We start from the raw sequence: 12797 nt of genomic DNA, 5'->3' as shown, positions 1-12797 counted from the left end.
TAGAGGGTGAGGTTAGAATTCCAAACTTGATAAAAGGAAAAGGTACCTATTAGAACATAAAAGCGTGTAGGGCAGGGTAGCCTGCCAGCTCGGATTCATTTCATTCTTAAAACAATCCTTTCTTTTTTATGCCCTTTTCGCCTCACAAACCCATTATCCAGAAAAAAGTACCAGATCGCAAAGCTACACTATTTCTACTGCAAGAGCATTCATACTTTTTCATTCCAATTTAACGACCTCAAAAGCATTTGGTGATGTGAAGCACTTTGTGGATCAATGCGAACCGTGAATCAAATTGAATAAAAATTGGAGAATCAATATCCCAGAGGAAGCAAAGCATTCCCAATCAAAACGACAGCAGACACAAAATGGGACCCTAAAACCCATTTTAGGGTCCCAATTTCTTGTATCAAATTTCTTCCTAACTGCAATCTCTATAAGTTAGAGATCAGAAAACTAGCAGAAAACGTGTCAGAAGAAGCTTAAATTTAGCAACAAATAGGGCACTGAATCAATCCATTCTCATTGCACTCTCCACACCTCACCGTCTTCTTCCCATCCCTACTATCCAACACCTTGCAGCTCCCACTGCATTCCATACACATCACAAACCGGAACCCGGCGCAGCCGTCGCAGCCGGCAGCCGCCCTCGGAATCCCGTCGAACAAAATACCCAATTTGCCCTCCTCCTCCAACCTCACCACCTCATCAGCTCCCCCCCCAATTAGCCTCCCCTTCACAAACAAGGCCGGCACTTTCACTTCCTTTGTCCCCATTAGTCCCCTCAGCTCCTCCTTGAACCCCGAGTCCATCGACACGTCGCGCTCAAGCACCCGAATGCAGTGCGATTCGACGATGGACCGGACCCTGTTGCAGTCCTCAAAAGTCTTCCTGATTCCTCTCAGCGTCGTTGTGTATATGACCGCAGCATTCTCACCACCCGGCGGGCAGTTTTTGTCGAACACTTCCAGAATGGACTCACAATCCCTCGAATTCCTTCTATTCCTGTTCTTGGGCGTTTCAGAAACCATTTTCTTGATCTGTTCTTCTTCTTCTTCAGAAATCTCCTTTTCGAAAGATGCCACGAGATCTGGATCAAACAGGCGGCCCAAACTCCTCCTCTTCACCAAACCACATGAATCAGTCCTAGAATTCTTGCATTTCAGAACCGTTTCGGACCCTTTGCTAAATCTTCTCAAACTTGGCGGCGTCTTCCATGAATTCGGAGCTTGCTTCGGGGTGCAATTGTTCTCTTTCCCTCCAAATCTCTTCACCTTCTTCGGCGAAACCATCTGGTTGAAGAACTTCAACGGGCTTCTGGCGTCCAAATCACGAAGAAAAACTCGAGCTTTCGGGCTTTTCTTGGATTCAAAACATACGGGTATTTCCTCTTCTAGACCTTCCATCAGTTCCCAAGCGTTGATCACTTCAGGCGGATCCTCCCGGCGCGGCTCCTCCAGCGGCTGCGGCTGTTCTTCGTCAAGCTTGAGAACGCCGTAAGTGCTGGAAGTGAGGGAAACCACATGGTCGGAGGAACGGCCGGCACCGGGGACAATCTCTCGCCGGAGATCTTTCCGGAAGAGTTTGGAAGAAGCACAGCCCATTGGCCCGTTGAGAGATGTCTGCTGGCCTTTGTCTGAATTTGAAGGGGAAATTGGGAGTGGGAATTTTTCTTTTTTCGAAAATGGTTTTTAACGGTTACCTTGTCTCTCCAACGGGCCCCAACGGTCAGAAAATTCGAATGGGCTGAGTGTCTTGCCTAGTTGTCTTATTGCTTCTCAGATTTTGTTACTCTCCATTTTTAGCATTGGTTTTTGAAATTGTTTGCCACAATGTTATATATAAGTTTGGTTGTTGGGACTTAGGAATTGGGACCAGACCAGCCCAATTCCATGCTGTCTCTGATTTGGGTTTTTAAGTTATTTTTAAATATATTTATTTTAGTACAAAAAAATTATCAATATAATTAAGATTGTAATCGAATCAAGTCGAGCTGAACTTCAGTGACCTAATACTCAACTTGTGAATCAATTTTTAAACTCAAACTCGAGCTAATTTTTTTTTTTCTAAATCCCAAAATTAATAAGAAAAGATTAAAAAAACTCATTTAAGTAATTTTTTAAGTTGAATTCAAATTTCTAAAATATCCAATTTTCAATTTAAATTAGAACTAAATTATAATTGCTGTTTGCCATGAATTGATAGCATTGTTTATAATTAAAGGAGGTGGGCAGGCAATACAAATGGAATCTTTCTACCTTAAGGAGGAGGGGCAACACCCAAACTTATCAGTAGTACTGCTCCATATGAATTTCATGAAATAATAATAAAACCCAAACATCATGACATTTCACCAGCAGCATGTGCCCCTCATTTCAAAGGGCACACGGTTTCCTTCTTTTTCTCAGCTCGCAGTTTCTTTATTTTCAAAAAAAAAAAAACCCACCACCCACCCTAAAAACGTAGTTTTAATCCTTTACGTATGTTTTATTCGATGAATTTTACGTTCATTGTCGACTACTAAATAACCCAATTATTTATTTAGATTTGAGATCGATTATAAATAAAAATAAAAAGATAAAAACAAAAGAAAAGAGGGAGGGAGGGAGGGCAAGAAGGAGTAGTCAATTTTGATGAAAAGTTGAGCAGCCAATGGGGGTGAGAGAGTCACGTATTGGGTGGTCAATTAATTAATTAATTAGCCTAAATCGTGTAAAAGATAAGTGGCTGCCTGCCTGCTTGCTTCCGTCAAGCGTGGCTTTTGCTTCGCTTCGCTTCGCTTCGCTTGCTGCGTTGAATTTAATGCCAAAATCATTTTTTCTATCTTTCGCGTCCTCATCTTTGAGCAATAAAATTCTTTTCTCTTAATTATTAATTGTACTAAAATCTATTTCATATTTATAAATTGCTTGCTTGCTTTCTTTCTTTTATAGGTTGATAGTTGAATTCTAACTTTAATATTAAAGGCATTTTTTTGGTCACACCTTAAGAAAATTACCAACACGTTCCATGGGGCACTGACTTCTTGATAACTGAGCTACATTTTTGTATTTATATTTGATTTAAAAAAAAAAAGGTTTTCTTTTTTAATTTGTTTTTTCTTAATTAACTTCCCATTCATTCAAAAGTCAAAGTCACTGACTTGGAACGAACTTACCAGAAGACATAGTTATAATTATATGGTACTACTAATAATATTGTGTGTTATATTTACACGTTTTTAAGATTAGTAAATAATTATTTTTATAAATTTATAATAGTTTGCCGTTGAGTTTAGGTATTTATTGGGAAAAAGCCAAAATTTTATAAAGAAGAGAAATTGGTACAGCTTTTCAGTAGTACGAGGAAGCAGTAGAATAGAATAGGCAAAATGAATTAATTTGGAGTAATAATGAATAATAATAATAATAATAATAATTAGTAATGAAGCGTGAAAAGGAATGAGGGTGGTGGTGGGGTCATCTGTCTCAGCCGCATAAAGCGAATCAACGTTGTGATTGTGTTGTGGGGGGCATTGCTTTCGCCTTTCGTTTCGTTTCGTTTTGTTTTGTTTAGTTTAGTTTGGGTTTTGCTGTTGACTGGACGTAATAGGATATTTATCATTTTCCCGAGGACAAAAGCGGTGCTGGGCCTACGGGAAAAAAAACCCTCCCCCCCCCCCCCCCCCCCCCCCCGCCCACCTGCCCCTGCCCCCAGTCAACTTAATTGACTCTCTCATCTCATATTAATATTATGTGCCCCCAAATAAAATAAAATAAAATAAAATAAAATTGAACCAAAATTTGCTGTAAACTGTAGTCTCTAGTGAAGTATTAGAGTCAACAAAGTATACAATTCGTAATGTTTTTAGTTTTTCATTTTTGGGTGGGTTTTTATGTTATATATATATATGTGTGTATGTATAGTTCCATCTTATGCGACGGTCGACGACTCCAATCAATTTTCTCTTCTCTTCTCCATCTCTATCTCTAGGTATCTGAAATTTGCTGAAAAATGCCGCAAGTTGATCTTGAAACGTTGGTTGCAGCTTGCGCAGGGGGCGGCGCCGATAACAAGATAGCCTGCGAGACGCTGGCGGACGGAGGCGATGAGAAGCCGCCGGCGAAGGAGGAGGAGGAGGAGGAGAGGGAGCCGGATCTGCCGCCGGAATCGTTCTGGCTGTCCAAGGACGCCGAGTTCGATTGGTTCGATCGCAACGCCTTCTACGAGCGCAAGGAGTCGACCAAGGGGAACACGAACGCCAACTCCAATCCGACTTCCAACTCCGCCTCGCAAAGGTTCTCCAACAACTTGAAGTCCAAAGCGGCGATGATCGGATTGCCGAAGACGCAGAAGACGAGTTACGTTGACACCACCAAGCGGAGGAACTGCAAGCCGCCGAACATCCGGCTGTTCCCTAAGCGGCCGGAGTCGGTCGGGAAATCGGTTTCGATGGCGGAGCCGTCGTCGCCGAAGGTGTCGTGTATGGGGAGGGTTAGGTCAAAACGAGGCCGCCGAAAATCGTCCGAATCGGCAGCCTGTGCGGCCAAGGCGGAAAATCAGTCGAGAACCGGCCGCCGGGTCCGGCGTGTAGGGATCATCGGCCGTTTCGTGGCTATCTTCCGGTCTGATCGGAGTTCAAAACCAGTAGCTAAAACCGACGAACCGGTGCCAGTCGAATCACCGCCGAGGAAGAGCTCGGCGGTCAGAAACCTGGATTCTCCGAGAAGCGCTGATCAGGAGCCTCCCGGTTTGGGAGGAATGACGCGGTTCGCATCGGGCCGTAGATCGAGGGTCTCGTGGGGAACGGAAGACTTGGAGCAGAGGCTGGAGGATAACGTGTCGAAGTTTTACTCGTCCGATTCAGAGAGTGGGCCCGACGGAAGGAGATGATTGCGGTCGTGATGGCTGGCGTGATTTTCCTTCCGCGAGTGGTGGTTGAATATTATGGGATCGTGGATCTGACATGGCATGTTCGACTACGACGGCTTTTTACTCGTTGAAAGGTAAACCTACGTTTTGGCGATTTATTTATATTTTCTCTCCTTGGTTTTGAGTGCTTTTTGTTGTGTGTTACTTAGGACTTTAATATCCACAAGTTACTGTAAATACGGCTGCTTTACTGCTTATGAATCGGATAGAAAGAATCAGATGTACACTGTTGTAATTTCACCCTATATAAATTTAGACAACTTTTGCACGCTATATATATGCTCTGTGAAATTTATCTTAAATTTTATTAACAACGATAATAAATATAAACATATAAACTACGATTGGAGAAAAAAAGCTGTATATGTAATTCTATGGACAAAAAGCTGAATTCTATACCCAAAATCATCATTCACCATCTGCCCAATTAATAATGTAAAAAAAAATCTCTCTATATATTAATTCTCATTCCTTAATTTTTTTTTTTTTTTGAATTTGTAGAATCAGCAAACGTTACAAACCCACTTCAAACTCTCGGCACGAGATTAAATCAAGAACAGAGAGAATTGAGAAATTAAGTCGTCAGCCAACACACACAACTACCAGTTGGAGAAGTCCATTAATTGGTACAAACAAAACAAGCTCTTCATGCAATTAATAATAATTATTCTGCAACATTAAAAATAATTAGTACTTAAGTTCATCGAACAGTTCAATCTCCCTGTCGTTCAAAGGCTGGACGGGCCTGCTATTGTCCTTGCAATTTGATTTCAATGGAGCTTTCAAGTCTAAAACTTGCTCTTTAGTTATTTCTTTCACCTGCATAAACAAAAATGAAATGATATATAGTCAGTCATATATATATATATATACCCAACATCACATTGGATGGTGGATGGAGGAGGGACAAAAGACTTATTAGTACCAACTTACTTTAGCGAAGACGTTCCAGATGACATCCTCGGAGCATGGAGGAGTGGTGAGGGAGCCGTGATATCTGTAGTAGTTACGAGTGTTTCGGCTCAGCTTCCAGATGTCGAACGTTCCCACCTCCACTCTCTCTGCCTTCTCCTCACCCAACTTAACCAGTTTGTTTTGGATCTGAAGAAACCAAACCAAACCAAATTGTCAAAAATGCTCTTCCATTTATGTTTTTAACGTTGATGATTATAGAAACAAACAGCATGCATATTACCTCAGAAAGAATGGGATCATCATCACTACTAACTTTGTAAAGGAAAGCTACAACTGAATGGCTCCCATCATCGGCCATGTGGACCAGATGAAGCTCTGCATCATATCTGAAAGCATGGAAAATTATTTTCAAGCTTTGCTCAAACCTAACTAACTCAAATCAATTCAAAGTCAAGTATTGATCGGGTTGAGAATGTGTGGTGGATACCTAACACCATTAATTGTGTGTTCAGAAGGAGTATGCCAGTGCATTCTCGACAGAGTATAGTTCTTGTCATTTATGGTTAATCTTCCAGCGTCTCCAAATTCCATCTATACAACAGAAGTTAATTCATTTAGCCCAATTTATATTTATAATAATTGATAAACAAATGAAAATAGAATAAAACTTACTAATTAAAGATCCCAAACCATGAAAAATATTGATCCAAGTAGAGCATTTACTCAAATGACCAAATTGCATTGGTATGGATTATCACCATCAATAATATAAACAAACAAACAAACATGTTGGTCATTTGAGACACACAGGCCAATAAATTTTGACGAACGAACTAACTGACTAACTTGGGCCGGATATCATCATCGATCTTTATCAAAAGAGGGGCATGAAATGGGCCAAGAACATACCGCAACGTTGAAGCCATAGTTAATCAAAGTGGCATTCACAGAAAAGTACTTTCTCTTCAGGGGCTTCAAGGCTTTATTGTGAACAACTTCCGCCGTCGTAATGTCCACCGGAGACTGCAACTTTCCGGCCGAGCATGCCGCGTACTCCGGGCTCAAGCTCCCCCAGTTCTCCGGCCCGGTTGATCCTCCGTAGCTGAAATCAGCCACCCTAATGGCTGCAGAAACAAAACCAACACAAAATATTCCACAATTCATCAGCAGAAGCAGTAACAAATTAAGTTGTTGACATCCACATCCTCTTTTCTTTCATCTTCATCAACTCTATATTTTCCTTCTAACCAAACAGGATTAATTTCCAGATGGTTTTGAAATGGGTGGGTTTAATTTATTGCATATGTTGCCCCTGTCTCTGCTATACGTATATAACTTCTAATCTCTATCTGAAAACCAAATGATTTGTAAAGCGTTCATGGATTTAATCGTTTACTGACTACCTTCAAAAATAGGAACAAATATTCTTACATAACCTTTATATATACCAAAAATATAATCAAAATACCACAACAATGTGATTTCTTTCTTTTTTCGAATCATAAATTACTTTGATCAGTATATTTTCTGTGTATAACTTTTGAAAATTCTATTTCTATATAAAAGTTTCCTTTAGAACATATAAATGTCTGTATATAAGTTTAAACTTCAAAAACAATTTCATTTAAAATGCATGAAGTTTCTTTGAAATAATATGCTGTTTTGAATATTGAGCTATATATACCCGGTAAAACGTACAAGGAAGGAAGAGCCAAAAGTCATTAAGAAAATACCCATAAAAATCAATACACACTGAAGAAAATCCCATAAGTTCTGGTAGAGAGAGAGAGAGGGATGATACCTTCGGAGTCAATGACTGGGCTCTCTGCATGGTTTCGGACGAGCAAAACTGCAATTGCCAAGACAAAGAAGGCGACTCGGGCAGCCATATTTTGTTTTTGTTTTTTTTTTTAAAGTTTTTAATCCGAGTCTGATCCTTCTGTGCTGTGGTTTCTTCCCAGACAAACACAAGTATTTATACCAGAGAGTTGATGTTTAGGAATCCAACTGTATATCCAAACATGTGGCCATTGCTTATTCTCCTCTGCTCATTTTATGGAGAGGAGAGGAGAGGAGGACTCTGTCAAACTTTGCAGTATTATTATTCCCTCTAAACTTTTGGATCACCACCACCTTTCTCCATTTGTGGCCCATATATAATTTACATATATATATATATATATATATTTGTCTCCAACCATTTGTCCTATTCACTTTGGTTATATTATTTTACTCTCTCATTATTTAGCCCTTTTAGGTGTAATAATCCAAACTACAAAATGGCCCGCATTGTAGCAGTTTTTGTTTGCGTGTGTGTGTGTTTGAAGAGAAAAAAAATGGTAAAAAGCATATGATCTAAGATGTGTTCTTTTTTTTTTTTTTCCCATTTGGAGACTGATGAAAGAGATTCTGCCTATTAAAATCCATTTACAATTTCTATTTGTTTTATTTTGAATTTTTGTTGTTTGCAAAATAGAAAATATTAAAAAGCACTGACAGCATACCATTAATTGCCATATACCTAGCATGGTTAATCTGTACTGGGGGGGTTTTATTTACATGATTAGGCAATCGTTACCAACAAATCTGAGCCATAGTCCTTGATTTATTTTTTCAAGTAAATTTATTGGGATTTTTCAGAAAATTAAGGTGGGCCTGAGTACCCAAAAGATGAGTGAGGCATAACCTTAAAATTCTGGACGCTGTTGCTTACTGGCTAGGGCAACCTGATTGAAGAAAACACATTTGACGTTGCTACATAGGCCTTCCTTCAAAAGACTTCCCCATGTAATCATTTTCTTAAAGTGTTACAAATTCAAAACAATTTTTGCACAGTAAGTTCCTACAGAATGATGTTGCGAGTGATATTGCTGCAACCATGGCCACTTTAACAAGCCATTAGTGTCATTGGACCACAAACAAGTCACCCATCCGATTCAATTCAGAAAAAAAAAAAAAAATTAAAGATATGTATAAAACGATCAAAAGCGGATGGTTTTACCATTTTATTTGGTATTTATTATGATGATAGAATATTTCATTGAGAGAAATTATTTTATTGTTTTTATAAGTTCACAAAGTACCATGTGTCGTGTGTATTATTAGAGGTCGATCGAAACTCACGTGTTTGTATTAGGGAATGTCATGTGCTCTTTAGATCTCCAAAACTTGTTTTCATAAAAACTTATTGATATAAACCAACTTGAATTTATCATTGACATGAAAAATTTAGGTGGACATAATCTATTCTCGTAGATCCAGTTAATCGAGAATCTCACAATATCTCAATAATCCCTCCAACCACCTAAGAATATCAACTCACTGACCAAACTACACTTTAGATGTCATTCCACAACATCTATAAATAAGAATGAACTCGTAAAGATATAATCATGCTAACACTAATATTAGTATATTTTCTCCTAGCCCTTCCCTTACCGAGCTCATTAATTGAGCTGCTGACTTGCCAAGCTATTGCATTGCCGAACTCACTTCTCCACCTGGCAGAGTTGAGCTACTCCATTACTGAATCATACTTCTCCAAAAAGTCTTCAATCACTTCACACTTTAGGTCTTCTAGGGCTACGTGAGCTCTTAATTTATATGGCTCAAGAGAAGTGGGAAATAAGAAATTTAAAAGCACATCTCTTCCAACAGAGCAATTATCCACACCCCTATCAAGAATTATCATGGATTGCTGACTCCCAAAAAATTAAAAAGAGATCAATTTAGTTACTCCTCAAACTGACCACATTGCCTAGCTCAAGAAATAGGGGCAAGTGATGAGGGAATAACCCATTAAGAGAGAAATTACTCTATTGCCCCTATGGGTCCATCAATCACTATGCACCATGTGTATTATTGGAGGTTGATTGGAACTCTCCACATGCTTGCACAAGGGAATGCCCCATGCCCCTTGGATCTCTAAAATTGGAGAGACTTTGATCTAACTTGATCCAGATCCATCGCTAATAGGGAAGATCTAGGTGGATTTAGTCTAATCCCATTGATTAATATCTTGAAAATCTCTCTAACCACTCAAAAATCTCGACTTAATGACCAAACTACATTTTGGGTGTCAGTCCACACCACCATCTATAAATAAGAATGAACTAAAAAATGTATGATCATGTTAACAAGAACCTAATTGATAATGGCTTACTTTCTCTTTACTAACTTGAGTGTCAAAGTTCTCTAGGGGTAGACAAAAGCTTATCTTCACATGTATTTGATTTGAGACAAATCTTGGTGATCGGTCTAACATCATCTTATTGATTTATAAAAAACAAGTCAATGGTATTTTTTCTCTAAAATAATAAATAACCCATATTTTTTGAAGATATTTTTTCTTTTAGAAGGATAAATTAGTTCGTGTGGAAAAAAAAAATAAAGAGACAACAATAAATGAAAATTTGAATAGTTTGACTACTTCATTTTCTTAAAATCCCCAATCTTGGTTAGCTTTTTGTGTTTTTAATTAGCTTGTAATTATGAAATTTGAACATTGAATTAGTGATGATTCATGCTTTATGTTATTTTAACATTTTTTAAATTTTAATAATTACTGATAATATATTCATTTTAATCTAGACAATCATATTAATTACTATATTTTATATTTAAATTTCTAAATCAATTATTCGATCAATAAATATATTATCAATCCAATCAAATCAGTGAACCAGTACCCTGATGACGAATCTAATTTTAATAAATATATCCTAAATTAAATATGGAGAGTTATTAGGATGGGGAGAGAAAAAAAGCAGAAAATGTGGAGGGCGTGTGGGCTTTTAGTGGAGGGCAAAAGTGGAGGAATCAAATATCTTATCACTATTCTATGGAAGAAGCCCTTGCCTTTATGAAAAGGTAATTGGAATGTTGTAAAAGCACTTTTGATGAGCATCAGAAACATGGAACACACTCAGTTCCACTAGAAGTGGCAATAATACAGACTGCTCTCAGTTCCACTAGAACTGGCAATAATACAGACTGCTCAGGTCTTGACTCCTCTTTTGCTATGAGTTTCAGAAAAAGGAGATGGGAACTCATCACTGCTATACTCTCAGCTCAATTTGGATTTATATATATATATATATATATATATGTATGTGATGTGGCATCAACTAAAATTACTAGAATACCCCTACGCGCTGATAGTCTCACCTGCCACGCAGATCACCTGAGAGACCGACACGTGGCAAGTCAACACTCCGGAGCGGAGCCCGGGAAATTCAGGCCGAACCGCAAGACCCGTTCCAACTTGACCGGGATTCTCGGGGGTCGTGCCCGCTCATCTCGGGTACCCCAAAACGGTTTCGCCTATAAAAGACAAGGACTCTCGCCAGGTATATACAAGCTCCACAGCTCTCTCATTTACTACTATTTGTATTTATTCTACTAATTTGAGCGTCGGAGTCCACCCCGGGAGACCCTAGCCCCGCCACTCCATTGTCTTGCAGGTCTTATCACCGAGGTCCGACATTGCCAAGTCCGGGGTCCGATTCCCGAGGTCCATTCGTAGAGGTGACACGTGGTGGTCGGTCCCAAAAAACCATCATCAGTATGTATGTATGTATGTATGTATGTCAGTACAAGTATGCGAGGACCACAGATCATGCTTTGATGGTACTGGAAAAGCTTAAACAGCAGCATTTTCAAAACTATTTGAACCTCCACAAGAAATAAAGATAAGTTAAAATGCCAGTGGTATCATAACCCAACAAAGTTGGATGAAAACTGAATCAACATCCACTGTACGTGGTCAGAACCAAAAGAAAATAAGCAAAAACAATTGGAAAAAAAAAATGAAAATTTAGAACAGCATATTCAAAACTATTTGAGCCTCAACAAGAATAAAGTAAAGGTGGTCACCATGCATTGTAGGTGGTCAAAACCAAAAGAAAACAACCAAAAAAACATTGAAAAAGAAAAAGAAATGAAAATTTAAGGTGGCTGATAGGGATTTCAAATTGGATGGTTCCCAATGGGTTTTACTTAGGGGGTGTTTATGGTGTGATTTGGCCGATCTGAACCATTTTCAGCAAGCCAAACCGTTAGTGCGATTTTCTGATCAAACCAGACCGCGGTCTGATTTTGGTGCAGCCAAACCGCACCAAACCAGAGCGCATTTGCGGTCTGGTTTGGTGCGGTTTATCGCGGTTTGAAAATAACTATTAATAACATATAATATAATATAAAAATATTAGAAAGAATAATTATATATTATTATAAACTATTATAATCTGTTAGCAATTATAATAGTTATATATTATTATAAACTTGTTATATATTATTATAAAATTTTTATAATAATAAGGGTTGTAGGGATTGTTGGGGTGATTTTTATAATAATATATTTTTTATATATTTTTTTATATTTTCTTGGGCGGTTTGGTTTTAAACCAAACCGCCAACCATACAAACCGCAAACCATGCGATTTGTATAACCACCAAACCGTTTTGGACCGCAAAAAAAAAAAAAAAAAAACCAACCGATTTGGTTTGATTTGATTTAGTTTCGTCGGTTTCCGCGGTGCACCGATTTTTTTGAACACCCCTAATTTTACTCAACTCTATGCCAAAGAATCTTTTTCCTTTCCCATATAAGCCCTTGTTCAGTTATACCAAAACTCCAATTGAGATATGAGTGGGTATGAGTTGACTTTGTAGATAAATCCAGGAAAGCAAATAAAATATAGGCTTTTCTAGTGCATAAGGGAGAAAAAAAATTCGTTTTTATACATAGTTTTACCCTGCTTTGCAAAAGGCTATTCCCACAAATGAAGAGTGAATATAATGTTAAGAATAAATTTTAAAGATAAATATTGGATATTGAAAAACTTTTTCTTATTAGAGCCAAAGTGGGATTTAACTAAAATCCATCCAAAACTGATCCTTTCACATGCTTGCTCTGGTTGTGTATCTCAAATCTAAACTAATTATCTAAAGCAAAAATCAAAGAAATAGGT

The 12797-nt window shown here is 38.3% G+C and overlaps 3 protein-coding genes across 3 annotated transcripts; 1 reads left to right on the top strand and 2 right to left on the bottom strand.

The window, feature by feature from the left end:
* Positions 1-191: 191 nt before the first annotated feature.
* Positions 192-1765, bottom strand: LOC127789825 (uncharacterized protein At3g28850-like). Its single transcript, XM_052318838.1, has one exon. The coding sequence runs from the start codon at positions 1602-1604 to the stop codon at positions 489-491; it is 1116 nt and encodes a 371-aa protein (XP_052174798.1). The 5' UTR covers positions 1605-1765; the 3' UTR covers positions 192-488.
* Positions 1766-3885: 2120 nt separating this feature from the next.
* Positions 3886-7918, top strand: LOC127790792 (uncharacterized). The gene is made up of 2 exons (XM_052320477.1): positions 3886-4985; positions 5413-7918. Exon 1 carries the CDS (start codon positions 3994-3996, stop codon positions 4870-4872), a length of 879 nt encoding a protein of 292 aa, XP_052176437.1. The 5' UTR covers positions 3886-3993; the 3' UTR covers positions 4873-4985; positions 5413-7918.
* On the bottom strand, positions 5457-7776 carry LOC127790793 (alpha carbonic anhydrase 1, chloroplastic). The gene is made up of 6 exons (XM_052320478.1): positions 7628-7776; positions 6736-6950; positions 6314-6417; positions 6107-6212; positions 5845-6012; positions 5457-5730 (listed from the first exon to the last, which is right to left on the bottom strand). The coding sequence occupies exons 1-6, from the start codon at positions 7713-7715 to the stop codon at positions 5599-5601; spliced, it is 813 nt and encodes a 270-aa protein (XP_052176438.1). The 5' UTR covers positions 7716-7776; the 3' UTR covers positions 5457-5598.
* Positions 7919-12797: the final 4879 nt, after the last annotated feature.

This window comes from Diospyros lotus, chromosome 14, assembly GCF_014633365.1.
Source record: "Diospyros lotus cultivar Yz01 chromosome 14, ASM1463336v1, whole genome shotgun sequence".
Lineage (NCBI taxonomy): Eukaryota > Viridiplantae > Streptophyta > Magnoliopsida > Ericales > Ebenaceae > Diospyros > Diospyros lotus.
This window is presented reverse-complemented; position numbering and strand designations above follow the sequence as displayed.

Coding starts and splice junctions, on each gene's coding strand:
- LOC127789825 (XM_052318838.1), bottom strand. CDS start 1,604: ATGGGCTGTGCTTCTTCCAAACTCTTCCGGAAAGATCTCCGGCGAGAG.
- LOC127790793 (XM_052320478.1), bottom strand. CDS start 7,715: ATGGCTGCCCGAGTCGCCTTCTTTGTCTTGGCAATTGCAGTTTTGCTC. Junction 6,951..7,627: donor CCCAGTCATTGACTCCGAAG/GTATCATCCCTC, acceptor TTGTTTCTGCAG/CCATTAGGGTGGCTGATTTC. Junction 6,418..6,735: donor ACTATGGCTTCAACGTTGCG/GTATGTTCTTGG, acceptor TCTGTTGTATAG/ATGGAATTTGGAGACGCTGG.
- LOC127790792 (XM_052320477.1), top strand. CDS start 3,994: ATGCCGCAAGTTGATCTTGAAACGTTGGTTGCAGCTTGCGCAGGGGGC.